The 19,481-nt window shown below is 53.3% G+C and overlaps 12 protein-coding genes across 12 annotated transcripts; 7 read left to right on the forward strand and 5 right to left on the reverse strand.

The window, feature by feature from the left end:
- Positions 1 to 2,350: 2,350 nt before the first annotated feature.
- Positions 2,351 to 2,683, forward strand: CPAR01_06319 (uncharacterized protein; the record flags this gene model as incomplete). The annotated part of the gene is made up of 1 exon (XM_060490592.1): positions 2,351 to 2,683. One exon carries the CDS (start codon positions 2,351 to 2,353, stop codon positions 2,681 to 2,683), a length of 333 nt encoding a protein of 110 aa, XP_060349466.1.
- Positions 2,684 to 4,311: 1,628 nt separating this feature from the next.
- On the forward strand, positions 4,312 to 4,518 carry CPAR01_06320 (uncharacterized protein; the record flags this gene model as incomplete). The annotated part of the gene is made up of 1 exon (XM_060490593.1): positions 4,312 to 4,518. The coding sequence occupies one exon, from the start codon at positions 4,312 to 4,314 to the stop codon at positions 4,516 to 4,518; it is 207 nt and encodes a 68-aa protein (XP_060349467.1).
- Positions 4,519 to 5,271: 753 nt separating this feature from the next.
- On the reverse strand, positions 5,272 to 5,898 carry CPAR01_06321 (uncharacterized protein; the record flags this gene model as incomplete). The annotated part of the gene is made up of 3 exons (XM_060490594.1): positions 5,272 to 5,551; positions 5,637 to 5,782; positions 5,845 to 5,898. The coding sequence occupies 3 exons, from the start codon at positions 5,896 to 5,898 to the stop codon at positions 5,272 to 5,274; spliced, it is 480 nt and encodes a 159-aa protein (XP_060349468.1).
- A 1,231-nt stretch (positions 5,899 to 7,129) lies between these two features.
- On the forward strand, positions 7,130 to 8,047 carry CPAR01_06322 (uncharacterized protein; the record flags this gene model as incomplete). The annotated part of the gene is made up of 1 exon (XM_060490595.1): positions 7,130 to 8,047. The coding sequence occupies one exon, from the start codon at positions 7,130 to 7,132 to the stop codon at positions 8,045 to 8,047; it is 918 nt and encodes a 305-aa protein (XP_060349469.1).
- Positions 8,048 to 8,374: 327 nt separating this feature from the next.
- Positions 8,375 to 9,430, reverse strand: CPAR01_06323 (uncharacterized protein; the record flags this gene model as incomplete). The annotated part of the gene is made up of 1 exon (XM_060490596.1): positions 8,375 to 9,430. The coding sequence occupies one exon, from the start codon at positions 9,428 to 9,430 to the stop codon at positions 8,375 to 8,377; it is 1,056 nt and encodes a 351-aa protein (XP_060349470.1).
- A 573-nt stretch (positions 9,431 to 10,003) lies between these two features.
- On the forward strand, positions 10,004 to 10,875 carry CPAR01_06324 (uncharacterized protein; the record flags this gene model as incomplete). The annotated part of the gene is made up of 3 exons (XM_060490597.1): positions 10,004 to 10,261; positions 10,321 to 10,497; positions 10,549 to 10,875. The coding sequence occupies 3 exons, from the start codon at positions 10,004 to 10,006 to the stop codon at positions 10,873 to 10,875; spliced, it is 762 nt and encodes a 253-aa protein (XP_060349471.1).
- A 195-nt stretch (positions 10,876 to 11,070) lies between these two features.
- CPAR01_06325 (uncharacterized protein) lies at positions 11,071 to 11,551 on the forward strand (the record flags this gene model as incomplete). Its single annotated transcript, XM_060490598.1, has 2 exons — positions 11,071 to 11,148; positions 11,258 to 11,551. The coding sequence occupies 2 exons, from the start codon at positions 11,071 to 11,073 to the stop codon at positions 11,549 to 11,551; spliced, it is 372 nt and encodes a 123-aa protein (XP_060349472.1).
- On the reverse strand, positions 11,387 to 11,893 carry CPAR01_06326 (uncharacterized protein; the record flags this gene model as incomplete). The annotated part of the gene is made up of 2 exons (XM_060490599.1): positions 11,387 to 11,613; positions 11,887 to 11,893. The coding sequence occupies 2 exons, from the start codon at positions 11,891 to 11,893 to the stop codon at positions 11,387 to 11,389; spliced, it is 234 nt and encodes a 77-aa protein (XP_060349473.1).
- Positions 11,894 to 12,889: 996 nt separating this feature from the next.
- Positions 12,890 to 15,441, reverse strand: CPAR01_06327 (SPOC domain-containing protein; the record flags this gene model as incomplete). Its single annotated transcript, XM_060490600.1, has 2 exons — positions 12,890 to 14,773; positions 14,833 to 15,441. 2 exons carry the CDS (start codon positions 15,439 to 15,441, stop codon positions 12,890 to 12,892), a joined length of 2,493 nt encoding a protein of 830 aa, XP_060349474.1.
- A 1,136-nt stretch (positions 15,442 to 16,577) lies between these two features.
- On the forward strand, positions 16,578 to 17,528 carry CPAR01_06328 (proteasome A-type and B-type; the record flags this gene model as incomplete). Its single annotated transcript, XM_060490601.1, has 4 exons — positions 16,578 to 16,601; positions 16,680 to 16,864; positions 16,922 to 17,340; positions 17,401 to 17,528. 4 exons carry the CDS (start codon positions 16,578 to 16,580, stop codon positions 17,526 to 17,528), a joined length of 756 nt encoding a protein of 251 aa, XP_060349475.1.
- Positions 17,529 to 17,872: 344 nt separating this feature from the next.
- Positions 17,873 to 18,980, reverse strand: CPAR01_06329 (PAP2 superfamily protein; the record flags this gene model as incomplete). The annotated part of the gene is made up of 4 exons (XM_060490602.1): positions 17,873 to 18,573; positions 18,632 to 18,725; positions 18,784 to 18,840; positions 18,909 to 18,980. The coding sequence occupies 4 exons, from the start codon at positions 18,978 to 18,980 to the stop codon at positions 17,873 to 17,875; spliced, it is 924 nt and encodes a 307-aa protein (XP_060349476.1).
- A 258-nt stretch (positions 18,981 to 19,238) lies between these two features.
- Positions 19,239 to 19,422, forward strand: CPAR01_06330 (uncharacterized protein; the record flags this gene model as incomplete). Its single annotated transcript, XM_060490603.1, has 2 exons — positions 19,239 to 19,250; positions 19,303 to 19,422. Coding segments are annotated over 2 exons (132 nt in total), but the record flags the coding sequence as incomplete, so codon positions are not given.
- Positions 19,423 to 19,481: the final 59 nt, after the last annotated feature.

Raw genomic sequence — 19,481 nt, forward strand, 5'->3', positions numbered from 1 at the left:
AGCCCGTAGCGGGAACACCCACTTCAAAGAACCCCCAAGGGTGCTGTTCAAGGTTTTACCTGGGAGATGAAATCTGCAAGTCTTCTGCAGCATCATATCCGTCCACATACATACAAGAAAAGCTCGTTGAAAGTGGAGAAATTCCGCCTTATGTTTGTGACTGTCACAGCCAAGGGGCCAGGGAAGAACACCAACTGGGCATTGAGCCACAGGAAAGAGGAATAATTTTGCGGTAGGATAAAAGAATCGCGCCTGATGAACGAATGTACCACACCGGACGAAGCTGAGAGGCGGGCAGCTGCTTGAACACTGAAATGAATGCCCAATGATACAAAGAAAGATGGAGGAGATATGCCACCCCAATTCGTACCTGAAATTTGGCAGCTCAGGCACACAATAGGCGTTCATTTTGTTTTTCTCCTACAAACGCCTCATCATGTCCACCCACACCAATTTCGAGGCATTCTTCATTCCCTGCATCGTTCATATTTGGAGCCAGACTAGATTGTTGTTCTCAGTTCCATGCCCCCTTGCAAGTCGTAACATATCAGAACATCTCCAATGCTGAAGAGTGGAGTGCAAAGCGTCGAGCAAGGTCCCCTTGGCCCTGCGAGGACATTTTCGAAGCTACGATAAACGTGGCAAGCAGATATCCTCCGATGACCGCCAGCCTCAGCCTCGAGATGCAAGCTGGCGGGTGACAGGCTAACATATGCGTTTCAAGGTTCGTATCGTCGACAGGGGAATAACGACGAAGATCTCGGCGACGAGACTCGATGGACCATACGGGGCGGATCCGAGACGGAATTTGGAAAGCCATGATACCCACCATGAAAGTTAACAGATGTAATGTACGTCATTTCCGCTTTTCTAAGCAGTATCAAAGTCGATTAAGCCGGTATGGGTCGGTCGTCGTCGTTCTTTTGGACACGAGCGTTGTGTAAGTGGAGGCAGCGGCTAGTGGACAATTGATGATTGCTGCCACGCCTCGAATAGAAAACAAGTTTAACATGGCCATGGCGGCGGCCTGTTGAATATGCATCATGTAGGTATACATGCGCGAACGTACGTGTGTAGTGTAGCGCAGTGTGGTGAATTGTATCGGTATGGAGGCATTATGTGTGCCAGTCGTGACAACACATCGTGCGGGTCCCAATTAACGACCTCGAACTATTTGACAAAGTATAAGTTAGCTCAGTTGCCCCTCAGACTAAAAACATGCTACTATGAGACAAGAACCTGCAAGAAAAAAAGCGTTTTCACGGGTACATCGATGTCGAATTCCGCTTTGTATACGCCTGATACGGAAACATCGCTGCCGGGGAAAATCAGAAAACGAGTATCAAAAAACTGTTAAACCTCGAAACGGCCAAAAAAGGAACGAACAACCTCACCTTGGTGTATTTCCGGTCAAGCAACATCGAGAAAACGTACCCCCGTTACCCACACCCCCGAGCCGGGCCAGCAAAAAGAGACCACTGCTGCCCAACGGCCATTGCGCCGAACAGCCAAAAAAAAGAGACTTCTCGATCGCGGTTGCGAACGACATCCTTTGTCTCTGCCGAAACGGGCTGCCAGGCACACCACTGCCACTTGTAGCTGGCTGGATTCTTGCTGCTGTCTACTGCTGCGACTGCTGCGGCCATTTCTCAATAATACTACAGTCTGCCTGGTCAGTTCCGTTTTGAACCATTTTCTTTTGGATTTTCTTTTCACACGCCCCTCCTTTACCATGGTCCATGGCATTCAATTTCTGTTCATCCCACGCATTTTACCCCCATGGTAAAAGCCCCCCAAGCCAAAAAGGCTATCCCTGAAGAAGATGGACCATCATTGGACACAATTGACCAAAGAAGCATCATTGTGTACAGCATGTTATTGCATGTTGTAGGGGGAGGGGGGCAAGGAAAGAAGGGGGGCGGCCAACTTGCAAAGATGGGAATGAGAGAACAGGAAAAAAAACATAAATAAAAGATGGCTAACAAACCTTTTGTCTGGCTGAACAGAGTCTGAACAGTCCAGTACCAAACCTGGCATCCGTGACTTCATATCCTACCCGAAACCCCCGAAACGAAACGAACCACTTCTACTCCTCTCTTGGTTCTGCTGCCACCGCTCCTCCTCTTCCTCCTTGTCTCCTCCATTCTATTCTCCACCACATTGCGTATCGACAAGCTAGTTGCCTTCTCTAGCTAGCCAGACGGACCGGCCCGCCAGGGGACGGGGACAAACAACATCGAAAAAGAAAATACCGAAAGAGAGGAAAGAGACAACCGGAAGGGAAGAAGAAAAGAAAGAGACAAGAGAGAAGAAAAAGACCTTGGGGGGTGATCGAGAATCAAGAGGAACAATGTGTTACTTTTATCAAACACGTTGGTCCTGCGGATATTGGAGATGGGGTCAGTTCAAACAGCAATGCAACAAAGAGTACCGAACGGGCGAAACATGCGGACTGAAGCTGGTGTACGAAACCATCACAAACGAGGACCGATGCAAGCTGTGCTACGATATGGACAAGAAATATCGTCGGTTAACCAAAATGCAAGGAGACGTCGCTCGGTGGTGCCGCGAAGGGAATCGCAAGGCGACGATCGAGCGGACAAACCTCGAGATACAGGAAGTCAACCGCCAGATCCAAGAAATGAACAATCAGCATTGGACACGAGTGAATCTGTTGGCCTGATGGATCGTCTACTGCCTGGCTGCTGCTTTGCTGCTGGACGGTTTGATCATGGTCCATGGAGGGGCTCCTATATGGGTATGTTGCAACTTTTTTTTTTCTTTGGTTCGGCTCTTCCCTTTTCCCCTCACCTCCCTCTCCGAATTTTTCTCCATAAACGAATGCCCCTCGTTTGCTGGACCTGTTTTGTGCGGCATGGTGGGAGTGGCGGATTTGCTGCTCAGGGGTAAGCCGAGTCGGGGGTGTGGTGTGTGTGCGTGCTGCGAGAGTGTGTGTGCCACAGCTACAGGACTGCCGTTTGCTGACTTGGCTTCTACTATCAGTGGCTCTCGAGCCTCCCTCGCATCTAGAGGGGACGACGATATGACGAAACGGAATGGAATGTGCGCGGAAACAATGGTGCGGAAAGTCGATTGACGAAGAAAGATTGAGGGAAAAGCGACAAGCAAGTCTTTGACACACTGCGGGACTGGAGAGGTTTCCTGTCGGACCCTGGCTTTGGGGGGAATTTCCAAGTTGAACCACGTAACGGCCGTTCATTCGCTGATTATGCATCATTTTTGGTCTCTTTTGTTCTTCTTTCTTTTTCTTCTTCTTCCTCTTCTTCACTTTATTCATGGTCACTTCTGCTCAGGTTGGGCGGGCGAAGGTTTAAATTTCCCAGACCGGAGGCTACAGGATCCTGTACAGTTTTATTTCTTCACCCGGAGAGCATCTCGACATACTTAATTTCAGCCCTCGTTGGCAGTCAAAGTGTTGTGTGCGTTTGGTGCCCGCAAGAGACCGCTTCGTGTAGGATGCTTCGTCACGAACCTGGTCCGCCGCTTAGACGGCGACAGGGACTCGAATGATGGGCCCCTCAGCAGCACCTTGCTTAGTTTGTATGCTCATCTCAAGCTGTCCTCGGAGTCCCTTCCGTCATTTCGAATTGACTCTTCTGTCCCCTGCCTAAAAGGCCTTGGCCATACAGACACGCATTTTGGCAAGCCCAGCTCGAACGGCTCGGACCTAGAGACTATTGAATTTTGGGAGCCGAATGATGGCAACGCCAAGCGTGGCAGTCATGCTTCCTTCTCTAGGGCACACATGACTAAGGAGGGATTGATGAAGAAAAGCTCTCCCACTTTTTCCTTCCTGCACGGCTGCCCATCCAGCAGGTTTTTGGCGTGCTTATCAGGTAAGTAAGTTGCAGAAAGCAGACTCTGCCGGCGAATGAGAGTGGCACGCGATAGTCGATGGCGAAGGGACAGGAGGCGGTATTGCGTCGATCTGGTCTAGGTACAGCACAGGTACGACGAGTAGCGGCCCTCAAGCAAACATCCAGCCCCTCTTCGCTCCTGCTCCTTTTGTTATTTCGTGTTTCTACAGCGAGCTTGTAAAGTTTATGTTCCTCAAGGCACGTCATCCGTTCTCACGTGTCGCTGTCTAGCAAGTGAGGCGAGACCCCGCGGCTTTGGGATGAGCCCCCTCAAAGACTCCCGCGAGTGCCCCTCCCCAGGGTCCCTGTAAGCACAGCACACTGACAAGCGTACCTGTCATCTGACCTGAGGCCAAAGTGGTGGGAGGAGCGGGAGGAGCAGAAAGAAGGGCTTGGCGTAGGAGAGACTGGGGACAGAAGAGGGACGAGAAGAATGGTGGGTTGTGTCGGGCTTCATGAGATGGGACTGGGAGGCCGCCCCATCTGGCCGCAGCACACCACCCCTCCTTATGCCGTCCATCCCACTTCACATTCAAGGTACCATTTCTTGGACTCGTCTCCGCCAATGAGCCACGGGAACCGCACAGACTCCCGCACAACCCTGAATGGCGGGCATCAGAGTCTTAATATGAGCCTCTAAATGCTTCCCTCCTGTCCAGTGTTGATGTGCTCGTCCGCCCCGAAAGGTCGGCCGAAATCCAAGCTAAAGGTGTCGCTTCCAAACATGGCCCGAACTAGGATGCAACATTCCTTGCCAAAGGGTCCACACTAGAAAAGGTAAACATCAGCCGGAGGTGCACGTGGCCATCTTTCAATGGACTAGGCAACCCATGGCCTGCCGCTGAAGAATATTCGAGACACAGTCATTGGCCCGCCATGGTACGAACCAGGGGGGCTCCAAAGTGGGATGGAGGGAATTTTTCATTGATTACGGATAATTCGTGGTCTTTTGGGCCCATCGTGTCCACCTTTCTCATAACCTCGTTGTTGCCCAGACGTTTTATACAAGGGTTTCGAACCAAGTACAGGGTTTTGAAATAGAAAATGGAAGAAGGGGGAGAAAAACAAACAAACAGAAAATGCGATATGTGAGTGAATGTGGATGCTTCTCGGTTGTGCGATTGTGCTTGCTCTGATTTTGTGTGGGTGGAATTTTGAGAAGCGTGTGTCTGCGAACTGTGTTTGGAGGGGTATCGAGGGAAAAGAGAAAAAGATGTCGTCACTCCATGCCATTCCGTCCCATGTTGCCGTAATCCGACGGGACCCTGACCATGCGTCGACCAATACGAATGTTCGATAGAAAGACAGCGCAAGAATAAGGAGCATAGCCTAGCTGCCCTGCCCGTGAGCTCGGGTGGGCAGACACCAGGAGAATGATTCATGACCAAGAGTTTCAAGCCATTGCCGCTGCTGCATCGGCGAATGTACCGACAAGGGGCTTGTCCAACTCGGTCTTGACTGCTGGTACGCCGTGTCGCATTTCGATTGTGTCATCTTCCTGGGGAAGCCAATCCACTTGAACACCGGTTGGGGCGTCGTCCTTGGACGCCAGCTTTGAAAGGAGATGCTGGTACCGCACGATGCGGGCTTCTTGCCCTGCATACGCAAATGTAGTCGGCGCAGAGCGATGTGCGTGATCCTGCGGGGCAATCTCGAAGATGTCGACCATATTGCTAGGAAGTCCGATGTTAGCACTCCCGGTCCTGACACGAGAACAAGCCCGCCGTCCCGGAGCTTGGGTCGAGAGTCAGTACGTACTCGGACGTTTTCGCTACGACTCGCTGCAAAGCCTCAGTCTCTCGCTGCACCTCCATCGGGTCCTCCTGTCCATTGACACTCTGCTCTCCGAAGCTGCCGTAGTGCACATTGTTTGGATCGTCGTAGAGAAGTCGCGATTCCTCGTCCTGGAAGCCCGTCAGCCGCTGCATGCTACGCTGCGAGTGCGCCAGCCCGCAACGTCACCCACCTCGTCATAGACGTCCTTGTTTCCCCGCCCGAGGCATGACGCACAAATGCCCATCGCGAATCGAGAAATCGGCGGGTCGGTCCCTAGTCGTGCGATGCGCTGCCCTCGGCAAATCTTAAGGCCAGTGCCGGTCGTGGGCGGTGAATATCAGAACTAAGATAGCATAAAAGAGTGGACGGAGCTTTGCTACCAAGCAGTGTTTGGCAAGACGATGGCGTGAGGGACTGGTTGATGGCGCGTGTTTGAATTATGATGCTGGTGGCAGAAAGCGTAAGATTGCGACGATGGAATGACGTTCTCATTCCGGCAGGCGGTCGGACTCGGTGCCGGAATATCATCTTCTCCGCGAGATTTCCCCACAGCGGGACGGGACGGCCAGGCCCGAGCTCCACGCAGCGGTTTTCTGGTGTTTTGGGACGAAAAAAAAGCTGGAGGACCCGGCAGTGTGTTCGAAACCTGGACCTTGCACTGACCCGACCTGGCGGCTTCTTCCTCACTTAAATTCCACGGGCAATCGCCGAACACCCAATGGGGGCAATTTGTTCCGTCGCAGTTGTGATGCGTCCTGCCCGACATCTTTGCGGCGTATCCACCGTATAATGCATGATATCCAATGGCTTTCATTGCTTTTTGACTCGCGCAAAGCTTACGCTTGACGGATTATCTTATCAGCGAAAGGATTGAAGTCAAGAGCTCTCTCCCTTGGGGACACAGACGTCAATATTGAGCCCTGTGTCACTTCTTTCCCTCCTCACATCTCCCTGGTCCCTAAAACCGGGCTCAACTACGGACTATTGACTTGGGAAACCCCCTTCATCGCCAAATTCGGCATGATCACAGTCCATTTTCGGTTGAAGACCATCCAAGCGGAAGACGGCTTCATGGCCATGGGAAATGCTATACAATATGGAAACCCCCTCCAAAGATTTGTAGAGGCAGTTGTCTCCGGTTTTCCGTACCCTCGGCAGGCTCTATTGTTCTTCGTGGAGCAATAAGTCGCAATACAGGGAAACGACATTCCTACGGCAGCAGCGCAAACGTGAAGTTCACCAGAAGCCTTACAGCAAGCAAACTGTCTAATAGATACTCGCGCAGTATAGATGACGAGCATATAACTCCGCCATCTTCCCAGACAAGATGCTGTGTTTCTTGATCATCAGCTTCAGCTAACACACTTACACTGCTCAGCTTCCCACTCCCACCAGCAATAGCAAATACCCTCCGAGCTTCTCTACTTCTCATATTCTCGATTGATCTGTTCAAGTACCAGGGAACCGTCGTCACCATGGTCCATCAACGTAGCTTCCTGACATTGTCAGTCCTCTCCTTGGCCACAATCGCGGCGGCTCGCCCCGATAACCTGAGAGCACGAACGCCGCCAAACCCCAACACCTGTCCCTGTCTGCCGGAGGGCACACCGAGCGTAATCACCAAGACTGAGACCGCCCATTCCACAGTCTACCAGACCGCTTCCGCTTCTTTCGTCCAGGAGACCGTCACGGCTACCCTCACAGTCACGCGCCAACCAGTAACTCAGACCGAGACCCGAACCGTCCACGTTACCAAGACCAAGACCGCCGAGGAGCAGGAACAAGTCACCGTCACCTGCACCGAAGTCATCAGCGAAGGCCCTGATGGCTCAGCAACTACCAAGACCAAGCCGCCCGGAGACCACGAGCACACCAAGACGAAGACGCGCACTGGCCATGGGGGCTCTGAGACGACTGCGCCGGGCCATGATGACGATGAGCAAGCCACCCAGACAGACTCGGTTTCCGCCTCTGCAACGGCGACGGCAACGGCAACGGCAACGGCAACGCACACCGGCTCGAACGGCGGTAAGCCGACCAACAAGCCTCCACATGGCGGTGATGGCGGCGACGGCGGCGACGGCGGCGATGATGATGACAATGGCAATGGTTCCAACCCGACTTCAGCCCACCACTGCAACCACTGGAACGGCAGCAAGTGCGTCAAGCCGACCGATGTCCCCAGCGACTCCGCCGTTACTCTCACTGCCACGGCCACGGCAACCGCAACGGCGACGGGCACGACGACCGATAACGCTTTGCCGACCTACTCGGTCTGCTCCGTCTCTGTGGCTCTCGTTACCGTCTATAATACGGTTACCGCGACTGTCTACCAGACCGGCACAGCTCCTGTACACAAGCCTCGCGCGCCAACAGCATTGGCCGCCTGGTAGTTTGACTGCCTGCATGGGTTTCGGTTGTGATATATCGATGGAAGTTTATGGGGACGACATATTTCTCCCTTAGTAACGGTGTTAATGGTGAAAAAGTAATGTCTACTGTAGTTAGGAAGGATTTCAATAATATCAAGATGTTTATGTCAAGCTTCGAGATGTACAAGTGACTGAAAGGGATTGCCTGGGGACGTTGAATTTACTAACCAGAAGTGAAAGTGTAAAATTACAGTATTTATACAACATAAAACGTCTGGGGTTCCCATTGTAAAATGATCGGGGGCTTGGAATAAAGACAAAAGAACGCTCGACTGAACAAGGCGATTGTCATGAGCGGTATCGGAAGCCCATGAAATCGTCCCCGTCCTCGTCGTCTTCGTCATCCTCTTCCTCGTCGTCATTGACTTCCACGTTTTCTTTGCCACTGGCTTCAGCCGGCTTTTCGACAGGCGCAGTGGTGCCCGTAAAGCTCTGCTTCCTCAAAGCCTCTCGCTTTTCCTTTAATCTCCGAACCCGAGCCTCAAGCTCCTCCATATCCTCAAACTCCGTTTCCAGTGCCCGAGTAGCCTCCTCTTTCTCATCAAGTAGGTCTTTCTCCGCAAGCAGACGTCGTTTTGCTTGTTCCTCCTCCTCTGTCTTCGCTGCTGCTGCAGTCTCCTCAGCCGTCATGGCTGGTGCAGCAATGACGGCGTCCTCCGAATACGGTGCTGTTGTCGCAGCAATATCGGCCTCAAACGCTGCCCACTCGTCCTCGTCAACAGTTCCTCCAGCAGTCTTCCCAGCCGTGCCATTCTGTTGTGTTGCCGGGCCAGCAGTGACCGGCTTCGTCGGCAACTCCTCTTGCGGGATCAATGGCGAGGGACCGACGGGCTGCACAATGGGTGTCGAATTTGAAGAAGTCGCATCTCTATGCGCAGGAGTATGCGGGCGCGACGGCATCTGAATCTCCACCCCCTGTACTGGTGTGGTGGACGTTCGGCGGTTCAGCGAAGGTGGTGTGAGTGTCACGTCCTTGCGATCGTGGTCTGACTCGCCAGCGGACAGGCGAGCAGGAGTGCCCATATTCCCCTTGCTTCGCTTCTTCCGCACCGCATCGGCTGCGTCGTCATCTTCCATGTCCTCATCCGAGTCGTGTTTCCGCTTGTTTGAGGAGACTCCGTTCGCGGCCGCCGATCCGCTCGCGCCCGTGGACGCTTGTTGCACCGCCTTGACCTTGGCCGTATGCCCGGATCCACGGATATGGCTGTCCCAAAGAGACTCAGACTTGATCGCCTCGTGGCAGAGGGTGCAGAGGAGCTTGCCCGCATCAGAGTAGGCGGCGTGAGGGTGCTCGATTCGTCTGGCAGCACGTTGTTGACGGAGGAGGGATCGTACGTCGGCCATGGCAGGTATGAAGGCGTTTTGACGATACCTAAATGTGCGCGGATGCTCCGCAGATTCAGATATGGCGAGGACTATGCTCAATGGCGAGGAGGCGTCGAAAGTCGGAAAGCCGGGCGAACTTGTATTCGGGCTAAGATTTGAATGGAAGCAACGCAAACGACGTAGCGTGGTAGCGAAGCCGTACCTTTGCTCTGGCCTGGAAAGTGGAGGTGACAAGGTGTAGGTGCCAGGTGGGCAAAGTTGGCGCCAGTTCGATTCAAGCACAGCGGGGTTAGCAGAGCGCGAAAGGCCTGCCGACGCTACCCCGGGTGCCCATAGCTTTCCAACCAACCTTGCTGACGGGCCTGACTCCTGCTGCCTTGACAAGGCCGATCTTCAGCTGTCCGTACCTTCAAGGTCCCGTCGCGCAATTCGTAGTTGCATTAAACTCTCACCCACATTCCACCATTTCGACGCTACCGAGACAAATACACTCCAGGAATTTCATCACACGAACAACTAGGGAACGATTGCAACCCTTAACCGACCTGAGATTATCCAGCGGCTCTCAGCGACGATACCCTCGCCATAAGCATGGCCGACAATCCAGAAGAGCCATCGCAAAATGCGCTGGCCTCGACGTTCCCCAACCCGCCGCCGTTCTGGAGAGACTTTACCCCGGAAAACGTCGCCAGGATAGAAGAGCTGCGAAAAGCGCAAGCAGAAAAGGATGGCGTTGCTGTCAAGAACTTGCCAGCCCGCATACCAGATGTTCCCGAAAGCCTCATGAATCTCCAACCTCCGGCTGAGCCGCCAGCAGGAACATGGAAAGTCTTGGGCGGAAACTATACGGTATGTCTTTTCGGCTCGTGACGGTCGATTTGAAACGAGGACGCTGATGATCCGCGTAGCTCGACGATAAGCTTCCTTCTCTCGAGGAAGGTGAAATCAAGCGATTGGTACCGGCGCATTCGGAGGAGAAGGACGGAAAGCATCTCGATCGAGCATTCGAGCTCAAGAAAATGGCCAAGTCTCTGCTGCTTAACTTTCTCGAGCTCGTTGCCGTCATGGCTACGGTGCCAGACGACGTAAGTGAACCGCGGCCTTTCCCCGTTTCCCCTCAAACTAACCAGTCGAAGGCTGCGGCGAAAATTGAAGATTTGCGCACCATCTTCATCAACTTCCACCACGTCCTGAACGAATATCGACCCCATCAAGCTCGCGAATCGGCCATTGCGCTGATGCAATCCAATCTCGATCGTACCAGAGCGGAAACAGCTGCGATTCGAGCACAGGTTGACACGGCCAAGCGAGTTCTCGAGGGCTTAGGAAGCATTGATACACCCAAAGTACCGGATATCATCAGCTCAGTCGTTGACGGCGAGCTGACTAGTAAAGAAGCGGAGACTTTTGCCAAGACAAGAGAACAAGAAGTATGGGGAGAGGCGGATGCTTTGTTTCTTTAGCAAGGGAATGACATATCAGCTGCTACATGTGAATATAGCTCGAGGGCCCTCTTTCCATGGGTCTTTGAGCATCCTGGGGTTTGAATACACGGATTGGTCGGCAGGGTGGTGGCGGCGGTGATGAGCAAAAGTTTCGTAGTGTTTTCGGCAAACATTGATACCCAATTTCAGACCCGACTAGACTAGGGATGAGCCATGAGAAACGGGCGTCGACAAGACAAGGCAATGCAGAAGGAGATGGTCCCGCAACATGATATTGAATCAGACGACGACGTAGGTGCTCTTCACGGGGTTTGCAAGGGGCAAACAGCTTTGGAGTCAACGACGTAGACGATAGAATAGCCACAAAGGCAAACCATGAATTCATGCTAAACTCGTATAGCACCAGCGTCGAAGATATCAAAAGCAACAAACGGTATCAATCCTCCACAGCGTCGCTACATTCCGCCCTCCAGGAAGGCCCCAAATCCAAGCCAAATTGTACTTCTCACCTGCCGCAGCGGAATCCCCTTTACATGACGGTGCAGGGAATAGGGATGCAGCAGCACTCGTATCCGTCGCACTCGATGCACTTCGTCTTGCCGCCCGTGGCCTCGGCGGGCTTGACGATGCTGTCGATGATGGAAGTGGCGGCGCTGCCGGGGCCGTTGCGGTTGATAAGGCCGGAGGAAGCTGAGCCGCAAGCCATTGTGATTGTGGTTGGTGATGGAAGAGCTTGGTAGTGTGTAGATGGGAATCCTACGTTGTTGTTAGTTGCTAAAGATCTTGACTGTTGCTCAGATAGATGCGCATGTGACGTCACGGCTGGAGCTCTCTTACGGATACTTACAGATGACTACGTAGCAACTGAAGCAACGGTTGGACAGATGAACAATTGAGCTTGAAGATGTCGAAAGAAGGTTGAAACGGTTCAAGCAGTTTTAGATTGAACAATGGATGTCTACTCTCACAAAGGGAAAAAGGCGGTCCAGACCCAGTCTCAGCCAGCCTTAAATAAAATGCACCACCCACTCCCCATGCCCCCTCAACCCAATGCTTCCCGTGTTTCTAAATCCAGCAAGGTTGTCGTCATGGCGTGGTGGGGTGCAAGGCATAAACCCGGCAAAATGCTGTGGCTGAACCGTCTTCGATTTGTTGGCCTGCTCAGCCAACCAGTGGCAGTGCGAACCGGGCTCCCGGGGCCGGGGTGTGTTCCCGATACCTACCTTGCTGTGCCGTTAAGTATAGGTAGGAGTGTTTGCCGTCTTAGTGTTCGTTGTACACTGAATGCACCCGACGGTGGAAGATAGGTAGATAAACCGGACGGGAGGTGGGGGATTGGTTCCCGTCGAAAAAAGCAAGTGCTGTCTCTGACTTACTGCCTGTTGACAGCCGTTTCAGCACTTTAATGGGTCGCAGAGGATGACAGCCCGGGCTGTTGACTCGCGACAGACCCAGCACTGGAAATGACCGAGATGAGTGATCTTGGCGAGTTTAGTTTGCACTTTGGACTCGTTGGCGGCATCGCTTTGACCGAGTTCCACCACAAAGGCCAAGAATCAACGAATTGCCGTGTTCCGGGAAACGTGAACATGAAGCTAGGAGAAGCCTAATTATCCATAAAGAACTCAACTATACAGTAGTATCTATCTGTTCAATAGAGAGGGAGGACAAAGTAGTCGGCCAGGATCAATATCCTTCTTTCAACAGCTCTTGCGAACAAAGGTTGACTTTAGACTAAGACTGATTGTTGCCGACAACAGCTACTAAATCGAATCACGATACAGCTACACAAAAGGAACATGAGAGAATAGCTTTAATTGCCCTATTTCAATACAGCTAGACAATGAACTCCATAGCAAATCCCCATTTAGCAAAGGCCCAAATGCCCCCTACGAGGGAGCGGTATCTCCGTCTCTCAGTCCCAAGACCTCGCGTGAAACCCAATAAACAGCTACCTATGTACCGCGAATGAGAGGATATACGCTTTTGCAAGCAAACTTTACTGGTTTGCCCATCCAATAACAACCCAAGATCACGCCGATGGCGCAACCCCCTGCGCGCCTTGCGGAGCCGGAGAGGCAATATCGCTGCCCTTAGCAGCTGGCGGTTGTTTCTCCAACAGGAGGCTTAGATGGGTCAGGTCATTTCGCGCCCGCAGGTCTCTCTCCAAGATGCCCCGAACGACCTCCCACTCTGTCCGCGACATCTGGTAGGCTTGAGGCAGCAAGAACTTCATCGTAGGACTGTTGATCAAAGGGCCCAGAACTTCTTGTGCCAGCGCCTGGCCTTGTTGTTGACGTTGTTGGTTTTCGAGTTCAGCGCCGCGAGCGGCCGTATAGCCCGTGGGAGGCTGGTTAGATGGAACAGCCTGATGTGCCCCTTGTGCTGGATATTCCTGTAAAGTGTGGGCAGTGTTGCCAACAGGATGGCCCGGTTGCTGGAAGGGGCCCTGGGCAACCGTTGGCGAGAATGCCGGGCCAGATATCGAGGGGTGTCGTGGAGGGACGCCGCTCTGTGGAGGAGTTGGCACATTGGTGACGGGTGATTGAGATGTGGTGCCGCCCAACTGAGGCTGTCTGGGGGTATTGCGGTACACGAAGACAGCCAATAGCATAGGCTCCGTCCTCTTCTGAGGGACAAGGTTATCCGAAAAGTTGAGCATGAACTCTGGCATGTTGCTGTCCCCCGGAAGGACAGGAACCAAGTAGGTGTCCCTCACATTGCCCACGCCCTTATCTCCAACAACAGCGTAGCGCTTTTTCGAGACGAAATAGTCAATGAGGGCCTGGAACTCCCGTCTATAAACCTCGGACGACGGCGTTACTGCCACGACAACAATGTCGGTCTGGTCAGCGTAGCGCAAGCCGCAGAGATACTCTATCGCCTTCTGTTCGTCTATGCGTCCGGCAACCGTGAGTTTCTTTGGGATGAGGCTGGTCCAGGGCAATGCAATGGTGGTAGAGAGGTTGGCGCCACCAACAAACCTAGCGGCAGCCGGGAAGTCGGCAATCGAGCTCATTACCAAGTGGCCACGCCAAATGACATCAGGATCTGTCTCATCAGTTGGCGAATAGGGTGGAGAGTCCGTCTCTTCCTGCAGAAGTCTATCCACGTCTGCGTCAACACCGGGGCCATGGTTTAGCGCCGACGGCCGGCGATTGTGTGTGCCCGTGGGAGATTTGACGGTTGCGTAAACCTTGTTGATGTCGAAGTCGGGATGCTTGGGAGAGTGTCGGGCTCCACGGGTATCGATGTGTAGACCAGCATGGGCAGGAAGCTCCACTGAGTTCTCGTAGTGCGATTCTCCGTCGGATTTGATGCCAGCCTGCCCCTCTCGGCCACTTGGTCGTCTTATGAAAGACCTGCGTTCGTCATTCTGATGGAAGGACTCGTTTTCGACGATCTCTTCGCCTTTGTGTGTTCTCCTCATACGAGGACCATCTTCGGTGATAAGGATCGACTGCTTCTCAGAGATGGCCTTCAGCTGAGCGTTGGCCTCCTGCCTCTCCTTGGTAGCCAGCTCGTCGGCAGACATTGTGGCTAGCATAGTTGGCGACAGAGTGCGCTTCAATAAGCGTTTGGTCAAGTCGCCGTTCAGCTTCATATTCGCATATAGGATTCGCGCCTGCATTGCGTACTGGCTCCGGTCCGGGTGTGCGTCGTGAACCGCGCGTTCAATCTCGAGTGCCATACGCTCCGCTTTAGCTGCAATAGTGGTGTCTTTTGGGAGACTGATGGTCTTGTCCTTGACACCAGCAGTGAGGCTGCCGGCGACAGCCTTTTGCAGGAGTTGGGCGGGTCCCTTGCGATCCTCGGGGAGATCGCTGACCTTTGCATCTAGGTCGGCCGGTGCGGTGTAATTGACGACAGGGGATGCTTCTGGATCCGAGACTTTGCGTTGCTTTGGCGCAGGCGTCTAGAAAGCGTAGAGTTAGCAATGCTTCGCGCGAGGCTTCGGGAAGACGGAAGGCTTACCTTTGCTTCCTTTTCTCCAGTCTCCTCTCGCGTCTTGCGCTTGCCAGTGGCGGCTTTGGATGCGGCGTCCTTCTTGTCCTTCTTCTCCTTGGCGGGTTCTGAGGGAGCGGGTGAATCCTCGGCCTTGTTACTCCTCGTGTCTTGCGACAACTCTTCTTTGGGGTCGCTGGCGCGCTTTCCAGCTCTGCCGCCCTTCTTCTTTTTCTTCTTCTTCTCGTTCTGTTCGTCTTCGTAAGCCTTGCGGCGAGACTCCCATGGGCGCTCGCCTTGCTCCATGAGAGCCAGTAGTTCCTTGTGATCCTGAGGAGCACATTGCTCACAGTAGTAGTTTTTAGGGAGATCTTCCGTAAAGACACTCATACCCATGCAAACGTTGTGCTGCCATGCTGTGCATTTGTCGCAAGCGATCCAAGGCTCCTCTGAGTCGCCATCCTGCTCAGTTGCGCCGCAGACGCAGCGGATAATCTCTTCTTCTGGTTCCTCCTCTTGCTTCTTCTTCCTTCCTCGTTTCTTGGGCGGTTCGATAGGTTGGTCGTCGAAGGCCTTTGTATGCTGACCTTTGGTTGCGCGCACAGAGCGGCGAGGCTCCGGTTCTCCTTTACGAACCATACTGGTTAGATCTTGTTGGTAAAGAATGCGGCAGTGTAAGGTATGTGTGCGTGCTTGTGCTTGTGTGTATGTTTTTTGGGGGAAAGACGAGGGGTGGCTGGCTGCGGGGCAGCGTGAAGGTGGTTGCGACACTTACCAGACATAATGGCTTTGTTGCCAGCGGTGGCAGGAAGGAGAGGTGGAAGCGTTCAAACGTCCGTCTCCCTTTGTTGGGAAGGAGCGCGATGGTGCACCTTTGGGGGAAGGTACGGGATCTACTCCAGTTGTCGATTCAGGAAGGTCCGGTGTCCTCTTTCTTTCTCAAGCATGCATTGGATTTTACGGCAGAGCAGGAAAAAAAAAGACTATGATATGTGACCCATCCAAGATACGCGCGCGACACCACAGGCTTGATGCGAAGAGCGCAGACCGCGCGGGAACCCTTCCAATCGTCCCTCTCGAGTGAGTTCCAACACAGATAAGAAGTGTAACGTCGCGCGACACAGTTTGCGACAACGAAATCAAGGTCGATCGTGGTGGGAGCGATGTTCGCGTGCCGCTTTTTGGGTTGTGTGGGAGAGGAGCAGAAGGGAGCTTGCGCAAAGGTGGAGGTGATGGAGTGGGTTGCGGTGCGGTGCGCTGCGATAAAACGGCGCGAGGTTGGAGGGAAAATGCCGAACCGCCTCCACATCCTGTCATTAGGTAAGCGTCGTTAACCACGATCTTGGGCCCATCGCTCGGTGAGAAGTGCACGGATGCCGGGGAGGCGGGGGATGCATTGTTGTGGCCTTGATGCCTGATTACCTATTTTCGGTGAGATAGGTGAGAGAGAACCTCTGGCCCCCCTCTGAGGTGGAAAGCAAAACGATGAGGTAAGAGCCTCCCGGCAAAAGCTCGGACCATCCTTACCTCAGCGGCTCAGCCCTCCCCCGGTTGCTCCCCCAGGCTGGCTAGCAGCGCAAGGAGCTAACGCGTGCGTCGATTGCCTGGAGCTTGCCTCATCGAGCTGCACCCAAAGTCGTAGCCTTCCCTGCAGACGACCAACAAACCATCTTGCCGCAACTTCACACGAATCCGATCGTCGGCTTCACAAACGAGATCAGTACCGCAATCGAATCCTCAGTCACAGCCAAGTGCAACTCGATTGCTCGCCCATCATGTCACGCAGATACGATTCCCGCGTAAGGTCCCTCCCCGCTCTTCCCTTGCTCTACGTCCCCTCCATCCTAGTAGGGCAGCAAGCTCACACTTTGTGTTAGACAACAATCTTCTCCCCCGAGGGCCGTCTCTACCAGGTTGAATATGCCCTTGAGGCTATCTCTCACGCTGGAACTGCCATTGGCATCCTCGCCAAGGATGGCATCGTTTTGGCCGCCGAGCGCAAGGTGACTTCGAAGCTGTTGGAGCAAGACACTTCAGCGGAGAAGCTGTACATCGTCAACGAGTACGTAGTTGTGGGCTCAGCACTATATCTCTAGACTCTAACGCTCTTGCCTCCTAGCAACATGCTTGCCGCCGTTGCAGGTATGACGGCTGACGCCAACATCCTGATCAACTATGCCCGTCAGGCCGCCCAAAGATACCTCCTCACCTACAACGAAGACATTCCATGCGAGCAGCTCGTCCGGAGACTATGCGATCTGAAGCAAGGATACACACAACACGGTGGTCTGAGACCGTTTGGCGTCTCCTTCATCTACGCCGGATGGGACCCTCGTAGACAGTTCCAGCTGTACCAGAGCAACCCTTCAGGCAACTACGGCGGATGGAAGGCGACGGCTGTCGGTGCCAACAGAGCTAGCGCAGAGAGCTTGTTGAAGCAGGACTACAAGGAAGATTGCACTCTCAAGGAGGCTTGTGGCATGGCGGTCAAGGTTCTTAGCAAGACCATGGACTCAACGAAGCTGAGCGCGGAGAAGCGTACGTTATTGCCATGACCCCCCTTCGATCTGCGAATTAATACTAACCGAATGTAAACAGTCGAATTCGCCACCGTTGGCCAGACGAGCGACGGCAAGATCTACCACAGACTCTGGACCGCAGAGGAGATCAAGGAATTGCTGAAGGAGCATGATTTGGCAAAGGACGAGTCCACGGAGGACAAATAATGGCATGGATGAATTCAAAAACATAGATGGGGCGTGATGATTGCCCTTAACCCTGATGTACCAATAGAATTGATGCCCCCAAATTTCCGGAATCTCAGACCCCCAAAAACCCTGATAGGTTGCTGCCAAGATGCAAATGCGATGCTGCGGTTTCCCAGGGTGAGCTCTAAAATGGCATGTAATGCAGAGGTGATAAACCAGGCTCAAGATGAAGCACAAGAAAGCAAGGCAAGAATGCAGTAAACACGAGAAACAATGTAGTGATTAGTCTTACGTGTGTAGATGGCTAAGTCGGTGGTTGGTTTGTTGCATTCGTACTCTATGAAGGACCCTACTGACAGTGATTAGTGTCTTTGGCTATTTAGCTGGGTCATCTCGTAGCCTACGTCGGGTCGCGAGTCCCTAGCTTCCTCCTCGTCTCGCAGGCGGTTCCACCCAGTCTTGGGGTCCGATCCAGGATATGGATGGGGTTCATGACATTCCTTGGCGGTCAACTTCGGCCAGTGTCGTCGATAACTCCAGTACGCAACCACGTAACCAAGCAAAGAGCCCACGGAAACATCATATACGTCGTGTCTATAGTCCTCACACCGGCTGATGGCGATGAGTGCAGCCCCCAGCAGCGGTAGAAGGCAAATGAGGGCGCGGCTAAGGTCTCGGCCTCCACTGTTGTGTCGGAAAATGTGCAGCTGGCCAGCCAAGAATAAGCTCAAGAAGCCAAGTCCAGAGAAAGAGAAAGACGAATGGCCCGACGGGAAGGACCGCCAACCATCATGGAGGAGATGGTGCGCAGTCTCAGTGCAGACATCGATGGTAACAAGCACGTCAGGCTTGGTGCCAGTCGCCGGCTTACATCTGGCCAACAAATCGGGACGCGGTCGGCCGACAGTATTCTTGACGAGGTCCGTGAGAAAGGAGCCCATGATGATGGCGATGGCAAAGGACAGGTAGGTGACCTCGTGCTTGTGAGGCGATGCTTTTGTGACAACATTGTACGCAACCAACACGCCCAGCGGTATGAAGAGGGCGTATACAAAGTTCATGTCTAAGAAGGTATCAGTCATATTCTCAAGAAAGCTCCAAGGCTCCATCTGTGCACTAACAAACAGGTACGCGCTCGACCTCGGCATGAGGGTATGAGATGTGCAGATCGTTGATGAAGAACATGCGGTGGAATGGCTCAATAAATAACAGCATCTAAAGAAGTCATCAGCACTGGGAGCTATGCCATGAACATGCATCGTGAAGAACCTACCACGATCCACCCAGTAAGGAGAATCGCAAATCCGAGGTAGTCTGGCGCATGAGTTCTCTACAGGTACTCTGTCAGACGATCTCGCAGCCTTGCTTGTATGAGAAGAACCCGAGCGAGTACGCTACCTTCCAAAACCTGGTGAATGCGGATGCGACAGCATTTCCTCTTGAACCACTGTCCCGACGGGCTGGAGCCATCTTGAGCAGTCACCGTCGTCGAGTTGCACGAAAGGCTGCTTGAAACATCGACGACTTCTTGCTGCGACGGTGGGTGTTGATCGAGGGAGCGGTAGTGATGAGAGAGCTCAAACACCCAACGTGAGCCGACTCTATAAGAATCAAAAGGAGCGACGGCAGACAATGAAAGTTGAACAAGCGCCAACGACTAGCCGCAGTCACTTGATCAACATGCAGATCCTCCGGCCAATTGTCCCTGGGGCGAGCCTTCCACCCTGAATGTCTTCCGGTGTATGTGGCGTTTTGATTGGGGGATTCGAGCTCGTGAGCTGTGACGCTTTAGGTCCCGAGCTGGCTGCAGACGAACCTCTGGAAGCTACCTTATCTTATCGGATGCCCGAAGATTCTCCGCCTCAATTCCGTTCCTCGCATCAACACCTCCGAAAACCAACAACTTTATCGTGATCGTGATCTGACGGTTGGCATCACAGACACTACGAGCGCACCATTTCTTAACCTTGC

The sequence above is a fragment of the Colletotrichum paranaense genome (genome assembly GCF_030867605.1).
Source record: "Colletotrichum paranaense strain IMI 384185 chromosome Unknown Scaffold_5.1, whole genome shotgun sequence".
NCBI classification, from domain to species: Eukaryota; Fungi; Ascomycota; class Sordariomycetes; order Glomerellales; family Glomerellaceae; genus Colletotrichum; species Colletotrichum paranaense.